The sequence below is a fragment of the Hemiscyllium ocellatum genome, chromosome 39 (assembly GCF_020745735.1).
Source record: "Hemiscyllium ocellatum isolate sHemOce1 chromosome 39, sHemOce1.pat.X.cur, whole genome shotgun sequence".
NCBI classification, from domain to species: domain Eukaryota; kingdom Metazoa; phylum Chordata; class Chondrichthyes; order Orectolobiformes; family Hemiscylliidae; genus Hemiscyllium; species Hemiscyllium ocellatum.
In genome coordinates this window covers 7,440,737-7,465,149 of record NC_083439.1, presented here as the reverse complement: position 1 = coordinate 7,465,149, position 24,413 = coordinate 7,440,737, and the positions used below count along the sequence as shown (strand labels likewise).

General features: G+C 40.3%; 1 protein-coding gene across 6 annotated transcripts in view; it reads right to left on the bottom strand.

Moving 5' to 3' along the window:
• map2k5 (mitogen-activated protein kinase kinase 5) overlaps positions 1–24,413 on the bottom strand; it is a 393,643-nt gene that overhangs the window by 38,308 nt on the left and 330,922 nt on the right. For 5 of the 6 annotated variants that reach the window (XM_060852986.1, XM_060852988.1, XM_060852984.1 and 2 more), the window contains 2 exons: positions 20,818–20,879; positions 15,677–15,722 (listed from right to left, as the gene is read on the bottom strand). The exons of the other annotated variant lie outside the window; for it this stretch is intronic. In XM_060852986.1, coding sequence (XP_060708969.1) covers positions 15,677–15,722; positions 20,818–20,879 — 108 coding nt within the window. The remainder of the gene's footprint in view (positions 1–15,676; positions 15,723–20,817; positions 20,880–24,413) is intronic. 6 annotated transcript variants of the gene reach the window in all.

Here is a 24,413-nt window from a genome sequence, read left to right as displayed (position 1 = left end):
TGCCACTCAGAGCATCTTGTTCTACCGTTTCCCTTCAAAGGAACTGCCCAGGTTGTTTATGAACTCTCTTTCATAAATTCCCTCTGATGTTTGCTTACTACCTTATCCTACAATCATTGTTTTCTATCAACATGTGCAAAATCAAACATTATAATTTACTCTTCCCCAGTTCAGAACATTTACCTACATTTTATTTACCACAATTACTTGAAACCAAATTACATTAATTGTCAGCTAGATGATGGCTTACTATAACACATTCTAATTGCCCTTCTTAATTTTTCAGAACCAGATCCAACACTGCTTCCTTCCTTTTTGAACTGCAGACAATTTATCAAAAAGAATTTTCCTGTGCATGTACTTGAATTCTTCCTTCTTTTCCCAATTGGCAATTACTTCTTTACTTAGAGACTGGGAAGAACTATATTTTCAAATATCAGAAGGTGCTTCTGCTCTGATCACTGGAAATTTTGCTAGGGCAAGGACCAGACCAGATCTGAATCTACCAATATTCACATATGAAGAACAGCCAATTGAGCCATAAGTATGGAATTTTTAAAAACTGAGTTACATGATAGCTATTGGGACAAGGGAATCATGACTAGGCAAGCATTTATTTTTGGTATCTAATTGCCTGGTGAGTAGTTAGTTGTCAACCACAGTGGGTCTGGAGTCACATGTAGGCTAGGCCTGATAAAAGCAGCAGATTTCCTTCCATAAAGGAATTAGTGAACCGGATAGGTTTATGAGCATCAACGGTTACATGGCCAACATTAGGCACGCTTTTTACTTCAGATTTTTACTCAATTCAAATGTCACCATCTGCAGTGGTGGAATTAACCTCATGTCCCCAGAATGTTAACTTGGAGTTCTGGATTACTGGTCGAGTGATATTATCATAAGGTGATAACATTTGATAAGGTGCCACACGGGAGGCTGCTGAGCAAAGTCTGGGCCCATGGTGTTCGAGGTGAGCTACTGGGATGGATTGAGGATTGGCTGTCTGACAGAAGGCAGAGAGTTGGGATAAGAGGTTCTTTTTCGGAATGGCAGCCAGTGACAAGCGGTGTCCTGCAGGGCTCAGTGTTGGGGCCACAGCTGTTTGCATTATATATTAATGATCTGGATGAAGGGACTGGGGGAATTCTAGCGAAGTTTGCAGATGATACGAAGTTAGGTGGACAGGCAGGTAGTACTGAGGAAGTGGGGAGGCTACAGAAGGATCTTCACCATCCCTCCAGAACTCCCCCTCTCTGAGGATGAAAGATCAGTCCTCAGCAGAGGCCTCACCTTCATTTCCCTACGCCCTTGGATTACACGCGAGTTCAACACGCGACGAGATATTGAACAATTCTTCCGCCGCCTTCGCCTCTGTGCCTACTTTTTCAACCAAGACTCCCGCCCACCTTCTGACGACCCCTTCTCCTGCCTCCAACACATCCCATCCACCTGGACACCCCGTGCTGGCCTCTTACCCGCCCTCGATCTATTTATAGCCAACTGCCGCCGCGACATTAACCGACTCAACCTGTGCACCCCTCTTACCCACTCCAACCTCTCACCCTCAGAACGTGCAGCCCTCCACTCCAACCCCAACCTCAGCATCAAACCGGCAGACAAGAGAGGCACAGTAGTAGTTTGGCGCACCGACCTTTATACCGCTGAGGCCAAATGCCAGCTTGCGGACGCCTCCTCCTATTGCCCCCTTGACCATGACCCCACCTCCCACCACCAAACCATCATCTCCCAGACCATCCATAACCTCATCACCTCAGGGGATCTCCCATTCACCGCCTCCAACCTCATAGTTCCACAACCCCGCACCGCCCGTTTCTACCTCCTGCCCAAAATCCACAAACCTGACTGCCCCGGCCGACCCATTCTCTCAGCCTGCTCCTGCCCCACTGAACTCATCTCCGCGTACCTCGACACGGTTCTGTCTCCCTTAGTCCAAGAACTCCCCACCTACGTTCGGGACACCACCCACGCCCTTCACCTCCTCCATGATTTTCGCTTCCCCGGTCCCCAACGCCTTATCTTCACGACGGACATCCAGTCCCTGTAAACCTCCATCCCCCATCACGAAGGACTCAAAGCCCTCCGCTTCTTCCTTTCCCGCCGTACCAACCAGTACCCTTCCACTGACACCCTCCTTCGACTGACTGAACTGGTCCTCACCCTGAACAACTTCTCTTTCCAATCCTCCCACTTCCTCCAAACTAAAGGAGTTGCCATGGGCACCCGCATGGGCCCCAGCTATGCCTGTCTCTTCGTAGGATATGTGGAACAGTCCATCTTCCGCAACTACACTGGCACCAACCCCCACCTTTTCCTCCGCTACATCGATGACTGTATCGGCGCTGCCTCGTGCTCCCACGAGGAGGTTGAACAGTTCATCAACTTTACCAACACCTTCCATCCCGACCTCAAATTCACCTGGACCGTCTCCACTCCTCCCTCCCCTTCCTAGACCTTTCCATTTCTATCTCGGGCGATGGAATCAACACAGACATCTACTATAAACCGAATGACTCCCACAGCTACCTGGACTACACCTCCTCCCACCCTGCCCCCTGTAAAAACACCATCCCATATTCCCAATTCCTTTGTCTCCGCCGCATCTGCTCCCAGGAGGACCACTTCCAGTACCGTACAGCCCAGATGGCCTCCTTCTTCAAAGACCGCAGACTCCCCCCACACGTGATTGATGATGCCCTCCACCGCATCTCCTCCACTTCCCGCTCCTCCGCCCTTGAGCCCCGCCCCTCCAACCGCCAACAGGACAGAACCCCACTAGTTCTCACCTACCACCCCACCAACCTCCGTATACAGCGTATCATCCGCCGTCATTTCCGCCACCTCCAAACAGACCCCACCACCAGGGATATATTTCCCTCTCCTCCCCTATCAGCGTTCCGCAAAGACCACTCCCTTCGTGACTCCCTCGTCAGGTCCACACCCCCCACCAACCCAACCTCCAATCCCGGCACCTTCCCCTGCAACCGCAGGAAATGCAAAATTTGCGCCCACACCTCCTCCCTTACCTCTCTCCAAGGCCCCAAGGGATCCTTCCATATCCGCCACAAATTCACCTGCACCTCCACACACATCATCTATTGCATCCGCTGCACCCGATGTGGCCTCCTTTATATTGGGGAGACGGGCCGCCTACTTGCAGAACGCTTCAGGGAACACCTCTGGGATGCCCGGACCAACCAACCCAACCACCCCGTGGCTCAACACTTTAACTCCCCCTCCCATTCCACCAAGGACATGCAGGTCCTTGGACTCCTCCATCGCCAGAACATAACAACACGGCAGTTGGAGGAAGAGCGCCTCATCTTCCGCCTGGGAACCCTCCAACCACAAGGGATGAATTCAGATTTCTCCAGTTTCCTCATTTCCCCTCCCCCCACCTTGTCTCAGTCGATTTCCTCGAACTCAGCACCGCCCTCCTAACCTGCAATTTTCTTCCTGACCTCTCCGCCCCCACCCCACTCCGGCCTATCACCCTCACCTTGACCTCCTTCCACCTATCGCATCTCCATCGCCCCTCCCTCCAAGTCCCTCCTCCCTACCTTTTATCTTAGCCTGCTGGACACACTTTCCTCATTCCTGAAGAAGGGCTTAAGCCCGAATCGTCGAATTTCCTGTTCCTTGGATGCTGCCTGACCTGCTGCGCTTTAACCAGCAACACATTTTCAGGTCTGATCTCCAGCATCTGCAGACCTCACTTTTTACTTACAGAAGGAACTAGACAGTTTGGGAGAGTGGTCCAGGAAATGGCTAATGGAATTCAACGTGAGCAAATGTGAGGTCTTGCACTTTGGCAAAAAGAATAAAAGCATAGACCACTTTCTAAACGGTGAGAAAATTCATAAAGCCAAAGTACAAAGGGATCTGGGAGTGCTAGTCGAGGATTCTCTAAAGGTAAACATGCAGGTTGAGTGCGTGATTAAGAAAGCGAATGCAATGTTGTCACTTATCTCAAGAGGGTTGGAATATAAAAGCACCATTGTGCTACTGAAACTTTATAAAGCTCTGGCTAGGCCCCATTTGGAGTACTGTGTCCAGTTTTGGTCCCCACACCTCAGGAAGGACATACTGGCACTGGAGCATGTCCAGCAGAGATTCACACAGATGATCCCTGAAATGGTTGGTCTAACATATGAGGAACGACTGAGGATCCTGGGATTGTATTCATTGGAGTTTAGAAGATTAAGGGGAGACTTAATAGAAACTTACAAGATAATACATGGCTTGGAAAGGGTGGACGCTATGAAATTTTTTCAGTTAGGCGAGGAGACTAGGACCCGTGGACGCAGCCTTAGAATTAGAGGGGGTCAATTCAGAACAGAAATGCGGAGACATTTCTTCAGCCAGAGTGTGGTGGGCCTGTGGAATTCATTGCCGCAGAGTGCAGTGGAGGCCGGGATGCTAAATGTCTTCAAGGCAGAGATTGATAGATTCTTGATGTCACAAGGAATTAAGGGCTATGGGGAGAATGCGGGTAACTGGAGTTGAAATGCCCATCAGCCAGGATTGATTGGCGGAGTGGACTCGATGGGCCGAATGGCCTTACTTCCACTCCTAAGTCTTATGGTCTTATGATCATTATGTCATTGACTCACTCCTGGAATAAATCAGAGAGGACACAAGGTGAGCAATCTTAGGTGAGAATGGATAGGGAGGGGTATGCTAGAACAGAAAGAGAAGAAAGGTAAAAAACAATAATGACAAAGATTTAGGCTATAGCAGTGAATGCGTGAGGAAGGGATGGAGATGTTCAGATTTATTAGATCAAATTTTTCACATGTACAAAATTAAATTTAAGATTTATCATAATGTACACATTTACATTTTACTTTGATATTTATTTCAAATAAGCAAATTAACATGCATTATTAATAAATCTACTCACATAAAATTTCCAGCTGTGGATTCTCACACACACTTGCATATAGATTATTTTTAATATGGGTTCAGTGCGTAATTTGTTACAGCACAACTGCACCCAAAAGAATAGAAATTGAATCAACACGAGACAATCAAGTGTCTCTGATAATGTATTAGTCGACACATTGATCGAAACAGAGGATGCAGGCTTTCTTTGTGACCTAATTCTGTGCTATGCATAGATTCCATTAAATGGTAGTCAGCTTTCGTGAGCTTCTGGAAAATACAATTAACACAGAGTGGTTGATGCAATGGGTTCAGAGCTAGCCTGAACTTTTTTTTATATGAAATGATTGCATGTGGTATAGATAGCTGAGCTAAGTTTTTCTTCAAACAGTGGTGAAGTAATGCTTACAAATATGAACATAATTTGAAATGGTAAATAAAGAGAAGTTTCAATATTACCAGCAGTCAGTTGATTTTCTAAATCTTTAACAGTGTTATTTAATAAAGGAACAGGTAGCCACAGTATCATGATGATCTTTAAAACACAGGAAAATCCTAATGACAAGTCCCAGTCTGTGCTGAGGTATCAGATTTTAGTCCACGTAACAAAGTAGTTCATATAACTGAGGCCGGTTTTCTCTACACAGTCTCATGATCCTATTGTCAAGCTTAAATGAGGTCAGAATCTGTACTATGTTAGAATCAGTCATTTTTCTGCGGTATCTCATTGCAGGTATACTCTTGACATTGGCTGGCTAAAAGGAATCCCTAAAACTCAGAAATAGCCACATGCTCTTGTATGCAAGATGTATACCAAGATCGATGCAGCTTCTCTCTAATTTTTTACAAATTAAAATGTAAAGAAGTTTCAGCAGTCAGGATAGGATGGAGCTTGGAAACAGCATGCTGGCCAGCCTCACATCCTAAACATTCTACCCAAGATAGAAATCAGCCTGGCAAGTTTAGACTATCTTACACTGTTATAGTTAAACAGTCAGAGAAATCATGAGAAAGGGGTAAGGTAACGGAATGTTACCAGGAATTTTGAAGTTTTAACTGAACACACGTAACCAACTTCAAAGAAGAAAAACTGGAGTTGGTGAAGCAGAACATATTTTTTCAAAGTCTGTTTTTGATTTCAATAGCAGAGATAGCATGAAATCTATCTTTGCTGTTTAGAAGACAGCTCATTTGACTGCTAAGTAAATTACTGCTTCCCATTCTTTTTAAAGAGAAATGAATTACTGTTCAAAATTGTCTGCTGGAAAATTGCATGGCAGCAACACAGCAACAATTAAAAGATCACAACAGCCAGCCGTGTAGTGAGAAGATGCCATCCTCAGCTTGCTGAAGGCACATGTCCAAGAAGCAAAGTGACTATCTTCAAGTGCAATGTTTTGTACTTTTATTCCTTAAATTTGCTCTCCATCTTTCCTGAGAATGTTGACTCTTGGTGGTGTGTAGCAAGCTGTCTCTAGTACTTTGGGTGACTACCCTTCACTTCTGAGCCCAGAAAATATGGGAAGGATAATTCATTGCAGACAGCATCACAGTTGAGCCAGATACTGCCCTCACCGTAGTGCAACTTTTACCAGTAGAGATTATTAGATATCAATCAGGGCATGAATGCTTTCTGAATGCCTGCCCACTTGAAAGGCACTAAGGCCAATCATATATCCCTGCCATCAACTGAGCTGACAGTGGGTAACTCAATGCAAACTATTTGAAACCTTCTGATCTTTATAAATACTGTACCACTGAGAAAGCTATTGTTCATTCATCATTTGCCCCAGCTCTTGTATAGCTCAGGGGGTTCACTAATATTAAATCCTACTTGAACAATGTTGAAATTTAATATTCAATCACATGATCCTCATAATCTCTAATTTTTCATAGATGTTGGCAATCCACGAAGCTTTCATTGTCATCATTAAATTCTTGATTTTTAAAAATTGTATTCAAATTCCACCATGTGCCATGGCAGGAATCAAACACAGAATACAGAACACAGAACAGTACAGCATTGCACAGGCCCTTCGGTCCTCAATGTTGTGCCGACCTTTTATCCTTCTCTAACTACCTACATACCCAACATTTTATTGTTATCCATGTGCCTATCCAAGAGTCATTTAAATGTGCCTAATTATTTGGATTAAAAGTCTAGTGATAACATCAATAGGCCACAGCCCCCTTTGATCAAATAACAGCTTCCAGTTAAGGCAGCACACCACCACCTCTGGACATTTAGTCACAAGATTACTCACATTCTAAGAACAAAGAGAATTCATACATTCATAACAGAGACAGGACCTTGGTATTCTAAAGAAATTAAATATTTAAATTTTAAGAAGTTAGCAATACTACCGCACTTCCCAATTTTATCCTTTATTTTCTTGAAGTGAGCACAGCCTTAGTTAAGGTATGGGCTATTCACCAGTTCACTGTCCAAAATGCAATTTCTGTTTTTATTTCAAATCTTTGGCATTCCGAGTTTCTTTTTATTATTTTTTATATATAAAAACTCTAGTTTTGTATCAAAGGCATACGGCATTAGTTTTTGAGTTGTGATTGTTAGTTGTTGGGCATTAGCATTACTCACAGAACTGAGGCACCATCCAACAAAACCACAATTTTTCCAGCACTTGCTTTACTGTTATTTAAAGTGGACCCATAAAATTTGGCTTTAATTTAATCACCACCCTGCATCTTTAGTGAAACATCATTCATTTCATGGTGAATTAAGTGTTTTAAGTTGCTTATTTAAGTCTGCAGTTTCCACAGTTTCACACTTTTATGATAAATTTCTTCCCTCGAGGTGAAAGGGTCCAAGTTCACCAAATAGTGGATTAATTCTGACTCCCACTGAACAAGAAGTATGCGTCAAATCTGCTTAAATTGAGTTGCAAAAAACGATTTATTTTGGATTAATTCAAATTATTTCACAGGGCAAAAAATGTTCCCAAATTTCATTAATCTGCTGAGTAAATGAAATTACAATACACTTATAAACTTTGATTTGTATTTGTGCTCCAGCTCTCCCTAGTAAAGGCTGTGTCTTTGTTGAAAAAAGGCTCCACTGCAGAAATGTAATTAACAAACTCACAGAATGTTGCCACTTAAAATGGTCAGAACTACTTGTATTTGAATTATAATGGCTGCCTGCCGCTTGATTAGAAGGAGTGACTTTAAAAAATGTGAAAATACAGCAGTAGCTTCAGCTGTTCCAGTGAAGAAATATTTCACGCAATACAGATGAGTGTAACAAAAATAACACCAGGAGATAAAGTGAGGAAGGCGCAGTATAATTATTATTTACTAGTTCTGCTGGATGCCACCGATATTCTTAACAGCTTGTTCATTGTCAAATCAACAAACACTGCTGAATAAATGACCTATTGGGAATTATTCTCCGGCAGCATTCCTTCCCCTTGCTGGATGTCATTTACAATCAGTGAAGGTTGCCTCAAAGCTGACAGCAGCTCCCTGAAAGCCCTGCAGACTCTGGTCTTTACCAGCTACTCAAGTTTATCTTCAAAATGAACATGATAAAATCTTGTACAATTCTTTATGATTCATAAAGGCTTGCTCTTTTGGCTGGCAGAACCCCATACAATCCTCAATGGCTGACTATAAATTCTGTGTATTATCTATATTTATGATGCAGATCACTTTTATAATGTAGCATTGGTGTTTAAAAAAGATCAGTGGGATAGATGCTTCAAAAAAGGTAAATTTCAAAATATCCTGATGCCAACAATGAACTTAACACTAATTATTTTCAATGGTATGATATAAATATGACAGTTGCATATTTCAAAAAGATAATCATACAATGATTGACATCATGATCAGCAGTGCCACCCTTGCAAGCACAGAAACATAATTCTGCAGAGGGTTGAATGCAATAAGGATGGGATGGATAGTCTTCCCCTCAATCCCACTCAAAACTGGAAGAAATGGTGCAGAAAAAGACAAAATTATGTAGCAGAGCCCAATGATATTTTCACCTGATGCAGACTTCCTCCCCTGTTAAGACTTATGTTGGTCTCCTGTCCTATGCCTGCTGTACATAAATGTGAGTGACTTGCTGGAGTCAGTGGAGGCAATTGCAATGGTGGGAGGCAAGGCAAGAGAAACCAATTTCTGGATCAGTGGTGCTGGAAGAGCACAGCAGTTCAGGCAGCATCCAATGAGCAGCGAAATCAAGAGAAACCAATCCTGACTGAACTTGTTACTGCATATTATGAAACCTGTCAAATAATCTACATATATATATTCTAGGTATTATACAATAGGGTGCAGTCAGATTCAGGTTTACCAAGGATATAATTTAAAAATCTGAACCCAGATGTTGCTGAGAATACTGGAAGAGATTTAAACATTTTATTGGCATAAATGTGAATTCAGATCTCCCATTTTGTTTACATATTCCATAAATATTAATTCCAGCAAAATGGCTAACATGTTGAGTTGAGATAAAAATCACACAACACCAGGTTATAGTCCAAAAGGTTTAATTGGAAACACATTAGCTTTCGGAGCGACGCTCCTTCATCAGGTGATAGCGTCGCTCCGAAAGCTTGTGTGCTTCCAACTAAACCTGTTGGACTATAACCTGGTGTTGTGTGATTTTTAACTTTGTACACCCCAGTCCAACACTGGCATCTCCAAATCATGTTGAGTTGAAGTATTAACTTTGTTCTTTCCACAATGCTGCCAGTCCTGCAGAGTTTCTCCAACAATTTGTTTTTGTTTCAGGTTTCCAGCATTTGCAGTTCCTTGTTTTATCTTGACATTGAAGATAAATTCTGACACAGCGAGCAGTAATTTTTTGAAGTTTCAATGGGTTAACATCGCTGCATCTGGACCGAATTGGGTTAAAAAGCTGTTTTTCCTTTATTGCACAAAGCAACTGCAAACATTGGAAATTTGAATCAGAAATACAAAACGCATTTTAGTCAGAATCTTTAAAGGGAATAATGGAGTTAACTTTCAAATTGCTATTTGAAAATTTATCTCTTAATTTTAGCAATGGTGATTGACTTACTGTTTCAGTCATTATTTTGTAGCTAGCCAGTTGTGACAGTAATACATCACAGAGCAGATACAAATTTTGCACAGCAATGAAAACTATTGACAATAGCAAATAAAGGTAAATTTTCTTGAAAGTTCCTAATGTGCAGCAAAACTTTACAATAAACCCAGCCATACTTCTTTGGAAAAAATTGCTGAAGAATGTAGCAATAAGATTTGCAGTTAGAGGTTGGTGGGGTGGCCAACAATTTTTGCCTTGAAATGACAATGTATTCTGTTGTAGTCACTAACTTGAATATGAATTAAGCTTCGAGTAAAAAATGAGGTCTGCAGATGCTGGAGATCACAGCTGAAAATGTGTTGCTGGTCAAAGCACAGCAGGCCAGGCAGCATCTCAGGAATAGGGAATTCGACGTTTCGAGCGGGGCTTATGCTCGAAACGTCGAATTCCCTATTCCTGAGATGCTGCCTGGCCTGCTGTGCTTTGACCAGCAACACATTTTCAGCTATGAATTAAGCTTCTGGATTTAGGTTCAAATTCAATTATTAACTGAAAGATCAATTCTAAGATTAGGATGTGAAGCTAAATCACAAAACAAACATGATCTGATTCAGTGCAAAACAGACTTGAAGGGCTAAATTTCATTAGATTAGATTCTCTACAGTGTGGAAACAGGCCCTTTGGCCCAACCAGTCCATACCGACCCTCTGAAGAGTAACCCACCCAGACCCATTTCCCTCTGACTAATGCACCTAGCACTATGGACAATTTAGCATGGCCAATTCACCTGGCCTACACATCTTTGGACTGTGGGAGGAAACTGGAGCACCCAGGAGAAACCCACGCAAACACGAGGAGAATGTACAAATTCTACATCGACCCCAAGGCTGGAATCAAACCCAGGGCCCTGTTGCCGTGAGGCAGCAGTGCTAACCACTGAGACACCATGCACAGGAATAGTTGATTCCTGTTCCTATCTTCTACATGGTGGTTCCCAGAAATGTCAACTTTGGCATTTTACTTTCCTGGTGTGATGCAGGCAGTGATTCTTCTTGTTTGAATTAGAGGGTATTTCATATTCTAGCTATACCAGTAGGTGGTATGTTGCAGAACACAACTTTAAATGCTAATTCAGCATACAGATGGTTGAATGAAGTTAAGGGAAGAGAGGGCACTGAAGATATTGCTAATTGGATAAGGCATGCTTTTTTTTAGCATTCTATATGTGAAGGGAGTTTTGTTATTAGCTGATTGAAGTACTGTACTTTATCCTTTTAAATCATTTTATTGACAATGGTTTGTAATTTGTTTTTGACGACTGAAAGTACTTTACAATGAAACCCAATTTTCTGATTACAAACATATTGCTTTTTTTTTCACTTGAGGCACATGGATTTGTTGCAGCTGATCTTTTTGACCCGAGTTCAAAAAATACAAATATCAGATGGCTTATTCATATTGCAGTTGCTCCCACTGGCAAATTACATTAAACAAAGTCTATGTTTTTGGTCAGAATCCCAAAGTAAAACCAAGCATAAACAGAACAAAAAAAACCTAATAATCACAGGTGGCACACGCTTTTCAAAAGGTATATTGTACAATATTCTGGAAAGACAAAAGATGTGCCAGATTAAGTTTCTACAGGAAGAGAGAGAGCAATGCAGAAGGAATTGCATTAGATGCAGCCTACACCCATCTGTTGTTACCTTTTGCCCACATTCTAGATAGAGAAGCAATATCTTGGTAGTGAACTATGGAATTAACAACATGAATTCGAGGACAGCAGATAGCTAGATGCAGAGCTGTATGATCTGTGAAAAGTACAAATCGCAGTCAACATAAACTACCAGTAGTAGGGGCAGTCAATTGTACTTTCAAATTTGATACTTTTACTACCTTTCAGATATGTTGCAATGTTATTTATGAGGACAGCTCTTTGGAGTGGGAAGGAGACAATACTCCTTCCTATCAATTCATTTGCTCACCCTTTATTCCACCAGTTATCAAGTACTGGCTGTACAATCAATTGTTTGAGCACTTTTATCATTTTGCATTCACAATTACTGTGATAGATCCAATTAACTCTGAAATGTACATTAACCGATCTGTATGAAAACAATATACCTTGGGATACTGAAAATCTGAAATTATGAACTGAAAACTTTGAAATTTCTAATAAAAGATCATAAGCATGAAACATTAACTCTGTTTTTCTTTCTCCACAGGTACTGCCAGATCTGATTGTTTCCAGTATTTTCTGTTTTCCTTAAAATATTAGTAGCACTTGGAAAGGTTACTATTATTTCTTTCCCCTATGCAACCACTTACCCACAACTGGTTGTATCCTCTTAAATATACTCAGAACCTGGAAAAAGCAGCTCTTTTAGGGAAGTTTTACATGATTTTTTGCTCCCTTCTGCTAAGTTCCCAATGTTAGGTCCAATATATACTGAAAGCCTATCCTCATAATCAGGGTCTCACAACAAAGGAAGGGTGCTAATAACAAACGCTGCTTAACAACTGATTAAAAATTAATTACTGTGTTTATATGAAACATCTTGAAATGATTATGAATATGTAATAAAGTTAAGTATAAGTGCAAGTTGCAAATTCTCTTGATTGCAAAAAACCAGTTTCATTAAGGTTATCATATGATATTAAGACTTCACTAGCTGTATAAAACCCAAATGAATTACAAGTTAGTTAAGGTGGAAGAAAAATTCTTAAACTGGCACAGTATTCAAGCCCATAAGGGGAACTGAGCACAGATTTCTGTTTAATCCTGACTAAAGAAAAAATGGTATGATATACACAATACTTGGCCTTAGCCATGAAACTGACCTCACCATTTACATCTTCCACCTTAGTTCTAACCTGACAAGATTTTCATCATATGCTGTGGTCATGAACCATAAATAAAAACAGAAACATAACATTGTTTCACATTAAATGGCCTAGAATTAATTCCATACAAGAAAATCTACCTCAGTGGTGGCTTTATCATGTTGGGATTTGATCAAAATGCAAAGCATGTCTCATAAATTCTCTGTAATAGGGTGATGATTTTAAGCATACATTGGATCTGCTCATTCATAAGTAGCTTGGAGGTCAGAATACACCAGCCTATGTCTTCCCTTGATAATGAGGTAAATACTTCATGGAGTGATATTTTAACCAAACATCTTGGAGTGCAAGGTATGGATTCAAGTGCAAAGCAATGCAACGCTGAAATGATGTTCACAGTAAGGGAAATAAGGAGTATTTTTTCACCAAAAGTTGGAAGAACAGAATTACTTATCAGAAAGAGGTAGACTTGTTGGTCATAATGGTCATTTCAGTTTCCTAGAAATCATAACTGTTCTTAAGAGATAACTGCTTATTTAGTGAACACATTTTAATGAAAATTAGCTCTTGAAAGGCATATGGAAACATAATTAAACATATCAGGCCAGGCTGTCAACAGTACAACTGTACTAATTATTTGCTGTAAAAAGGCAAGTCTAATGACTAGACTAATTGGTGTGTCCCACGTGCAATGTAACATTCCCTTAAACATCTGACTAACCAGAATACCTGTTCCCACTTGAATGTATGTGGGCAGAGATGTCTAAACATAATTTGTAACTAGTAAATAACACTTTCAGAAGAACATGGGACAATTCCCCACTAAAAAATTGTTTTAAACTGATGGAGGCTTTACTCTTGCAAATATAAAATAACATTTCTATAAAAATCGACTAATAGATTAATTTTGAAATACATTTGAGTTTTATTGTATAGGTAAATACAACAGCCAATAGCACTAAACAAATTGAATGCATTGGTAGAATAAGAAGAGTAATGTTTGACTTGTTACAATAATTCTATTTCTCTCTCAATAAATTCTGACAAAACTACTCAGGAGATTAGAGAGAGATAGTGGTTGGAGTTTTTACAGTTTACTTTATCCATAACTTACAACTTTTCATTTAGCCCTTTAGATAATGGATTGGAATTCAGCTAAGACAGATGGGAAAAAACCCTTTACCTTTTGGTTCCCATTAAAATGTACCAAATGAAAGGGGTTCCGCTGATTTCAAACCAGCTATTGATATGTGAGAAACAACAGTGTACAGTCATAGAGATTTGCAGCACAGAAAAAGGGCCTTCAGCCCAATCAGTCTGTGCTGATCAAAACAACCACCTGATTATACCAATCTCATTTTTCAGCACTTGGCCCACAGCCTTGTATGCCTTGGCATTGCAAGTATACACCTGAATATATCTCAAATGTGATGATAGTTTCTGTCTCTCCCACTCTTACAGGCAAAAGAGAGCTCCAGACTTCCACCACCCACTGGTTGAAAACGTTTTTCCTCACACTCCACTAAATCTCCTGCCCCTTAGCTTAAATCTATGCCCCTGGTCACTGATCTCTCCACCACCCTGTCTATGACACTCATAATTTTATACATCTCAATCAGATTAGTCTCCTCTGGTCCGAGAAAATAACCCGAGTATATCCAATCCCTTTTCATAACTAAAACTCTCCAGTCGAGGCAACATTCTGTTAAATCTGCCCTGTACGCACTCCAATGGAATCATATCTCTTCTATAATCTGAATTCTAGTACTGTACAGAATACACAACTCGATGTGCAGGTTAATCAACTTTTTATATAGTTCCAACATAACCTCCCTGCTCTTAAACTTTATGCTTTGACTAATTAAGGTAAGTATCTTATCTGACTACTTCGGCAGTTTATCTAGCTATCCTGTTACCTTAAGAAACTGGAGGACATGCACACCAAAGTTCCTCTCATACTTGATGCTTCCAAGGGTCCTACTATTCACCACGCATCCCCTTGCCTTGTTCATCCTATCCAAGAGCATCATTTCACTCATCTGGATTGAACTCCATGTGACACTGATCAACCCATCTGAGCAACCAATCTATATCCTCATGTAATCTAAAGTTATCCTCCTCATTATTTACTACTCCACCAATTTTCATATCACCTGCAACCTTCCAGATCAACCCTCCTATATTCAAGTCTAAATCATTTATATGTACCATAAACAGCAAGGGCTCCAACACTGAATTCAGCAGAAACTCAATGGACACTGGTTTTGAGTCACAAAAACACCCTTGACTGTCACCTTCTGCTCCCTGCCACTCAGCCAGTTCTGGTTGCAGTTAGCCAAATTACCTTGGATTCCTTGGGCTCGTACCTTCGCTATTAGGTTCCTATACAGGATCATGTCAAAAGCCTGCTAAAATCCAAGCAGACTGCATCGAATTGTCCTCATTCATACACCTATTCACCTCTTTGAAAATTCAAACAGGTTGGTCAACAAAACTGTGGTGGCTATTAATCTCCAATGTAGATTAATTCCATCCTCAGGATTACTTCGAATAATTTTCCCACCACTAAGGTTAGATAGATAAATTGACTTGCGGTTTCCTGGTCTATCCCTTGCACCCTGCTTGAATAATCACATATCATTTATAACATACCGGATTTCTTAACCAAAGAAAATTACATTAATGATTGATCTTACAAATAAAATGTATGTAAAATAAAAAAAGACTTGGTTAATAATAATCTATATTATATAATTAATATTTTAGTAATTTACTTATGTTTAAAATCACCCAATGGTGATATGTTGAGAAAAGAACTTGGTACCCAGTCATTTTAGGTTTCGTTAGTCAGAGATGTTGCCTGAAAATTAAATAATTTTAAAAATGATGGCTTACCATGAGGTCCTCAGGTGCAGGTCTTTCTGTTGGCAACTTTCTCATACTGTAATAAGCAAACATTCTAATTATTTCATAATCTTTATAACCTTTGAAGGATGATCACAGTTTAACAGAAAAATAACTGATCAACATAGATTTTGGACCCATGTCAATTTTTAGTGACCTTGACTTTTCAGAAATTTGGCTTCTCATTACTAGGTATGTGGTGCAATTATCTCTCCAGAATAGCACCTGTATTGTACACGCACAGTTCTAGTGAGTTATGTTGGATGCCATTTTAGCAGAAGTTGTCCTTTAGCCACCCCAGAAGTGAGTATTAGCCATTAACATATTCAAATATGGGGCCTAACATCCACCTTCTATCCTCCTCAGCCCCAGTGTCCATCATAACTTGGACTTGTGCCTGATGTAGCCAGCACCAGCACCGATTTCTTCTAGCAAAGCCAAAGCTACAGAAAAAAGTCCAATGATCTCCAACCCAACTGCTAACCTCCATAAATGGTGTCCATGTAGCAGCGCCAGTGTCAGCTCAAACACCTCTTGAATTCTACAGGTTCCTACAATCATCATCTTCCCTCAATCCCAGACAGTTCCACTAATCACATTCAGCAGACTCTCGAATAATTGTCCCTGGCAAATCACCTGCAATCTTCTTTCTCAGTCTCCTATGGCCTTCAATAGTAGTAAGACTGAGTTATTCTTTTAACAACACCGTGAAATCCTCTTTCTTCACCCCTAACAACTAATAACATTTTAAAGCCCAGCTGTTTCTCTTTCAGGATTCCATGATCTTACCAATTACTTAACTGAACATTCGCATATAAATCTGTGCAGGCTTCTATACTCGTAATCAACATGGGCGGCACAGTGGTTAGCACTGCTGTCTCACAGCGCCTGAGACCCGGGTTCAATTCCCGACTCAGGCAACAGACTGTGTGGAGTTTGCACGTTCTCCCCGTGTCTGCGTGGGTTTCCTCCGGGTGCTCCGGTTTCCTCCCACAGTCGAAAGATGTGCGGGTCAGGTGAATTGGCTATGCTAAATTGCCCGTAGTGTTAGGTATGGGGTAAAACTGTAGGGGTATGGGTGGGTTGCGCTTCGGCGGGTCGGTGTGGACTTGTTGGGCCGAAGGGCCTGTTTCCACGCTGTAAGTAATCTAATCTAAACAAATGCCAAACGCAAAATCCTTGACTCCTTCCCCTTTTTAAGTTAGCACCATGCAGCTTAGACAGTGCAGAATTCCTAGACCTGTTATTTTTTTTTTAGATTAGATTAGACTTACAGTGTGGAAACAGGCCCTTCGGCCCAACAAGTCCACACCGACCCGCCGAAGCGAAACCCACCCATACCCCTACATTACCCCTTACCTAACACTACGGGCAATTTAGCATAGCCAATTCACCTGACCCGCACATCTTTGGACTGTGGGAGGAAACCGGAGCACCCGGAGGAAACCCACGCAGACACGGGGAGAACGTGCAAACTCCACACAGTCAGTCGCCTGAGTCGGGAATTGAACCCGGGTCTTCAGGCGCTGTGAGGCAGCAGTGCTAACCACTGTGCCACCGTGCCGCCCATGAAAGAACCATTTTGTTTATGGTCATTCTGGCATGACCAAGGAGGTTATTGTTTACATTCCTGTCAGTGATAAAGCCTCAGAGCAGGGGAGCCAGAGTTAGAGGACAGAATGCCAGGGAGGGCTGACAGGATAGGGGAAAGTGAGGACTGTAGATGCTGGAGATCAGAGTTGAGAGTGTGGTGCTGCAAAAGCGCAGCCGGTCAGGCAGCATCCAAAGAGCCTGAGAGTCAACATTTTGGGCATAGGCCCGTCATCATGACAACATAGAGCCATAGGGAAGTGCTGAGGGAGTTCAACAAAACATTTTTATTTGCAATTATTGTTATGATTAGAACAATTACATGTTCTGTGCTTAATTTGCGTATATGATTAGATTAGATTACTTACAGTGTGGAAACAGGCCCTTCGGCCCAACAAGTCCACACCGAACCCCCGAAGCGCAACTCACCCATACCCGTACATTTACTCCTTACCTAACACTACGGGCAATTTAGCATGGCCAATTCACCTGACCCGCACATCTTTGGACTGTGGGAGGAAACCGGAGCACCCGGAGGAAACCCACGAAACACGGGGAGAACATGAAAACTCCACACAGTCAGTCGCCTGAGTCGGGAATTGAACCCGGGTCTCAGGCGCTGTGAGACAGCAGTGCTAACCATTGTGCCACCGTGCCGCCCACTATGATTAACATCTTGTACAAATTTAAGCAAATAGGTGAAGTTTTCTCATTAATAGTCCTTGCTTCTTGAAGAATAGAAACAGTGACCATTATTGTGGGCCCCAACTCAGACACACTGTACTTCCAGACTTCACAAGTGAGGTTGCTGTTGAGCCCCTTAACAGTAGCAAACCTGTCAGCCTTTTCAGCCACTTGGATGGCAAATTCAGGTCATTCTGTTTATAAGGCAAAAACATATTCACCAGAAGTTCTATGCCCTCTCTCATCAGCGCATTCACGGAGGTGGACTGTCTTCTGTAGTGTTAGTGCTTCTCTTGAACTGGCCATGAAGAAGTTCCAAATGACAATCATCCATCTTACAGGTTTAGTTCTAACCCTCTCCCAGCCTCATATTTGCCATTAGATAAATCACATGTACCTACAAGATCTTACCCCCCGCAGCACAATGCACTATCACTCAAGAAAAAAAAAATCCAGACTGAGATTTTTCTTCACAATATTAAGGGGACAGGTTCAGCCACCATTTATTGCCATCCCCACAGACTAAAACCAGAGTTAGAAGGTTGTACTAGTAAGCAGTGTCCATTTTTTTTCCTCAATGTCTCTAAGTTGGGCTATAGTTCCATATGTACCAACTGCTCCCTGGAAGTGCACTGAGTACCTAAACATCATATGCAAGCCTGGCCAGCAAGTGTGGACAGGCTAATTGACCACACGGACACAAACCCAATTTTATCCTTATCAGATGTTTACATTCATATTTTACACATCAGAAATAACTGTACAGCATTAATGGGCAATTAAACATCCCTCTCACAGCTTGGGAATAAATAAATGGACTGTTGTGCCTTCATTAGGTGAAAGTAATCTCTGCAGATGGTAGAGATTAGAGTCGAGAGTGTGATACTGGAAAAGCACAGCAGGTCAGGCAGCATCCGAGGAGCAGGAAAATCGATGTTTCGGACAAAAGCCTTTCATCAGGACTGAGGCTGGGAGCCTGGGGTGGAGAGATAAATGGGAGGGGGGTGGGGCTGGGGGGAGGGTAGCAGAGAGTCCGATAGGTGGATGGAGGTGGGGACAATGGTGATAGGTCGGAGGGGAGGGTGGAGCGGATAGATGGGATGGAAGATGGACAGGTAGGTCATGAGGGTGGTGCTGAGTTGGAAGGTTGGAACTGGGATAAAGTAGGTCAAGGGAAATGAGGAAACTGATGAAATCTACATTGATGCCATGGGGTTGGAGGGTCTCGAGGCAGAAGATGAGGCATTCTTCCTCCAGGCGTCGGGTGATTCGGTCATGGCGATGGAGGAGGCCCAGGACCTGCATGTCCTTGGTGGAGTGCGAGGGGAAGTTGAAGTGTTCGGCAACTGGGTGTTGGGTTAGTTGGTGAGGACTTCACAGAGATGTTCTCTGAAGCGCTCTGCGAGTCGACTTTATTTGTTGTTCCTCCAGAAAACACCACAGAACTATCAAACCTCAGACTTTAAATCTGTATGGCTTGGTAGCACATGTAATGCAATAGTTCTCCCGCAGTCATTGAGAGAAAACTTCAAAAAGAATGTTAAGTGTTCTACAAAAATACAACTGAAATATCATGACAGGACTGAAACAAAACTAGCACATGCTAACCTTGCTTCTGTTTAGAATGCAAAATGAAGTAAATTGCACTTTCAAAACTGTGCTGCGTGGTTTCTGGACAAAATGGAAAAATACAATACCAATCCTAAGAGATTTACAAAATGCAATTCCATCTTTCCAATCCTAAATTTCCCACAAGTTTACTCCTAAACTCTTCCAATATCAATAGTGCAAAACACCAGCATTTTTATAACTACTGTACAGTCAAAACTTCTTTTAAAAGCTACATTAATAATAATTTTTATAAAAACATTTCCTTAAATTATACCTTTTTGGGAGACAGACACATACAAACGATGACAGCTGTGATATCACTATTACTACCATCTGCTTTAATTACATTTATTTCATGTACTTGCACTTTACGAGTGGGCTGGGACATGTAAAAGAACAGACTATCTGGGTTGGTTTTCCAATACTGTATTTGTTTAATTTTTTTTAAACAGAGACGGGGAAGGGATAATGTTTCAGTCACTTAGCAGAAAATAGCTGTGAACGATTAAAAAAATAAATTACAAACAAAACCCTTCAGGAAAACTGTACACTCTTTTAAAAAAAAATTCAATAAAAAGTTTATTTCTTTTTGCATCAAAACATCTTTTGATGTTTTTATAATACACAAGTTGTTTTCTATGAAATGCAACTGTCATTTAAGGAAATGTATTCCCATAACATCTTATGCTAATATCAGATGACACTCAAAAAATTAACAGACTCGAGTACTAAACAAGAAGCATAGTTATAAACCATTAACTATCGCAGAGGACAATTTGCTGTCTCCATAAACAAACATATGCACCTCTGGAATAATGCACCCATTAGCAAGCAATTCAAGCTGTCTAAAGACTTGTTTGGTAACGGTCCTAATCTATGATTCCAAAGTAGCTGCTTCTCCAGGGAAAACAAAGCTATTACCCACTATCATTTAGGTTTCAGCTTGACATCTGTGAACATTTCACACCAGTTACCCCGCCTTCTCCTTTTTAAAACTTTTATGTGACATCTGATAATTTCAAAAGCTGCTCCATGTTATGGTGTTGTATGACCTTCCATGTAAGTAACATTCACAGAAATTAAGTAACAGTATTCTTTTCTTTCTTTGCTATCCATCTGTTCACGGCACACAGACCCTCCCTGCCTATGGAAAGATGTAGAAGAGCCATAAGGTCTCCTGGAGTCTGAGAGCTAATGGAATGTATCATTTACACTGAGGAGATGGCATATTTGCAAACGGAGCTTACCACTGAGTGATGAAATGTACAAATGGTTCAGAAAACTCTCCAACCGGAAGGACTGGTGGATCCTGGGAAGCAGTAAGACAAAGTGTATGAGGGAGAGAGAGAGAGAAAATGGAAGAGAGAAAGGAGAAATAGACAGAATAAGTAGAGAGAAACAAAAACAAAAAGGTTATTTCAATGAATCAATTTTACTGACAAGTTGAGAAACTCTACACAGTCTCTAACACTAAACTTGACCATTTTAGAGAAAGTTATTGATTGAGTTTCTAACAACTGGAATTTGGTCATCTATTCAGTTAATATAGGATGATTAATTCTATTTTAACGGGTAATTCTCAGACTTTAATGTAAATACTGTACTACTTTGTGCACATGGTTTGATTATTTAACTATTAAAACCTACAAGCACTTTTTAAAATTTTCTACATGTGGAACTGACTTCATAAAATATTAAAATACATTTGATGGGCAGATATATCTCAAATTTCAAAAATGTTCCCTTAAAACATTGTTTTAAAACGTACTTCTATATAACATTAAACTTTAACAGTTCACTAGAACTAAACTATATATTAATTTTAAAAGAGAATCAGAAAACATATTAGAGACATATTCCAAAAATAATCAACTTGCTATCATACAATTGGTTTACTAAGTGCATAAATTCCAGGAAAAACTACATAAAGATTTACCATTATAATTATAAGCAAATAGTTATAATAGCAGCCAATTTAAAGGCTGCAAGATGATTGTACCACACAGTGCATAACAAAACCCTCGGATGCAATTCCTTTGCTATTCCAACAAAAAAAGACTCAAATCTTACAGAATTATGCACAGAAATTTCTTAAAATTAAGATCTGCGGGAGTTTAATGGCTGCCTCATCAAATTTGCAATTGCTGAAGAACAGCAGAATATAAAAGGCAGCTGGAAGTGACTGCATTTTCATCTGTTCTCATTTTTCCATTAAAAATACCTTTTGGCTGCAGTTTCTGTGACATCCCTGTTAAAACTACCCTGCAAAGTATGATACATGCACCTATTTAAATTAACAAAGAGATGACTTATTTTAATCTCACAGTGCTTTGGACTGCTTCAGCCATTTGGATGAGCAATATATCATTACATACAACCTTTCAATGCTTCAGGCAAAACTCAATGTGTGTAGCGTTTAGTAGGAGCCAAACAATTTCTCTACTATATAACTGTGTCAAGTGCATGCGTGCATTCATTACGGCAAAAAGAGAAAGAGAAAGGTGTGTCTGTATATATGAGTACTTGCTTCTTCCAGATTGGGGGTGGGGGTGGAGAATTGGTATGGAAGAAGGAGGTGGTGTTGAAAAATCTTTGATGTGATGAAAACACATGAAAAGCACCTCTGCAATTTGTAAGCTTCATTATCAATGGTAGCAAATAGATACAATCAGAGCTTCAAATGTGATTAGTAAATATACATGTAATTGCCGTAGCCAATTACAACTTCAAATTATCAGAAAAATGAGATCAGTAATTACAAGGGAGAAAATTAAGTAGATCTCTCATCTGAGCTTTGTCTCCCATTTATACAACAGGAGGCTGCTTGAAGAATACAATCAAGTCAGGAAAGTAAGTTAAGGGACACAGAGGTAGGAAGAGCCAGTGAAAAAAGCCATTTGACAGTGAGCATTATGATCCAAAATCTTTTATGTCCAACATTAAACCGGAACATAACTGTGGGCAGTGAGAACAGGCTGGGACACCTCCAACAGCATGGCTGATGTCATATCACTGACAGATTTCTACGTCTGCAGATATATCCGTAATGTACCAATATATTTATTGATTTTCTTTGTTGGTGAGATATTTAATATTTTTCCTGCACGACTGTAAGCAAGCAGTAATGATCCTTGGCAGCCATGTCAAAGCAGATGCCAGCTTTGTTGGCATTTGTAAGTTAAAAAAAAATGAAAATACCGATCACAAAATTTATTCCCTACATTTTGATCTATGTGGTACACAGATGTTTTAACAGATGCACTTCTGGACATGTTATTTTAGGTGAGTGAGTCAAGACTATTATTATATGACAATAATTACATTGGTGAAATATTGAACCAAGCAATCGTTTAGTTATTTGTTCATTCAAACAAAGATCAGTTCCAATTTTAAAGTTTCCCACCTCAAACAAAAATCTATTAGAAGAGGACAGAAATAGGAAAACTTGATTAAGAACATATTTTTACTTAAAACCAAAACAGAAGATAAATTCCCACTGGTATTTAAGAATTCAGAGCCAGATAACAGTTTAACGCAGGCAAAATATAACTAGCTTATTGCACGTATTTCCACAATACAAGTTTAGATTACTAAATGGCCACCTGATGAGTCAAAGGATTGTACGTCAACATGTTTTCAACAAGAAAACAACTCCATTTATTTTATGTTGTCTTTGTTTAAATTCAGATACCAGAACAATGGTACCTGTGAACCAGTTCTGATTGTTTGTAATACAAAATTTGTTTCCTTTATCCATGTGGTAGACTGAGTCTGTAAGTCTAGTAAAAAGACAATGACTCAGTATTGTAAGCATGAGAAGTTAATGAATGACAATGGAACCCACTGTTAAGACATTATTTTAAATTTAGCAGCAGTTATTTGTTATTTAATTATAATTTGCTTAAAAGAAAGTCAAACGCCATTTTTAAATCAGACATATTGCAGACTAGTACAGATGCGTGGCAGGTGAAATGTAATACAGAGAAATGTGCGGTGATCCACTTTGGTAGAAGAGATGGGAGAAGAAATATAAGTTTAATATCACCATTCTAAAGAATATGCAGGAACAGAAGATCTAGAGGTGCATCTGTATGGAGGATCTTTGAAGGTGGATGAACATATTGAGAGGCTAGTGAACATGGACTTCATATATGAAGATATGAGTACAAAAGCAGAGAATTATACTGAAACTTTAGAAAGCTCTCTTTGGGTCACAGCTATAGTATTGCATCCAGTTCTGGTCACCATACTCTAGGAAAGGTATTGGATCCTTCAAAGTGTGCAGATGAAATTTACCAGAATAGCTATGGGAATGGAGATTTTAGCTTCTAGTTTGGTTTGGAAATGCTGAACATTTTACAGAAAAGTAAAATGAAGAGAGATTAAGTACATGTGTACAAAGTTATGACAGGTTTGGAAGAAATACACAAGGAAGAACTCTTTCAATTTGCTGACTTTACAAAGACTGGGATAAGGGGAGTTGGGTTTGGGTGGGATTTACTTTGGAGAGTTGGTGCAGACTCACTGGGCTGAATGGTCTCTTTCTGCACTGTAGTATTCTATGATTGTGTTTTTGATAGTTAAATTAAGTAAGTTAGTCAGGACACTCCGTAAACTCCTGATCTTCTGAGTCACAACAAAAGGCAGATCAGGCCCTAGTTTAATGTGTTGTCTGAAGGGTTATACTTTTGAAATGCAGTAGAATGTCAACATTCTTGAACCCATGACCTTCCAATTCAGACCAACTGAGCCATTCTGACATTTATTCTTTATTAGTTCAATTTCAAGATGGAAGAGAAAAAAATTATTGCAACACAAGAAAATGTGTTCAAATACTTGATCC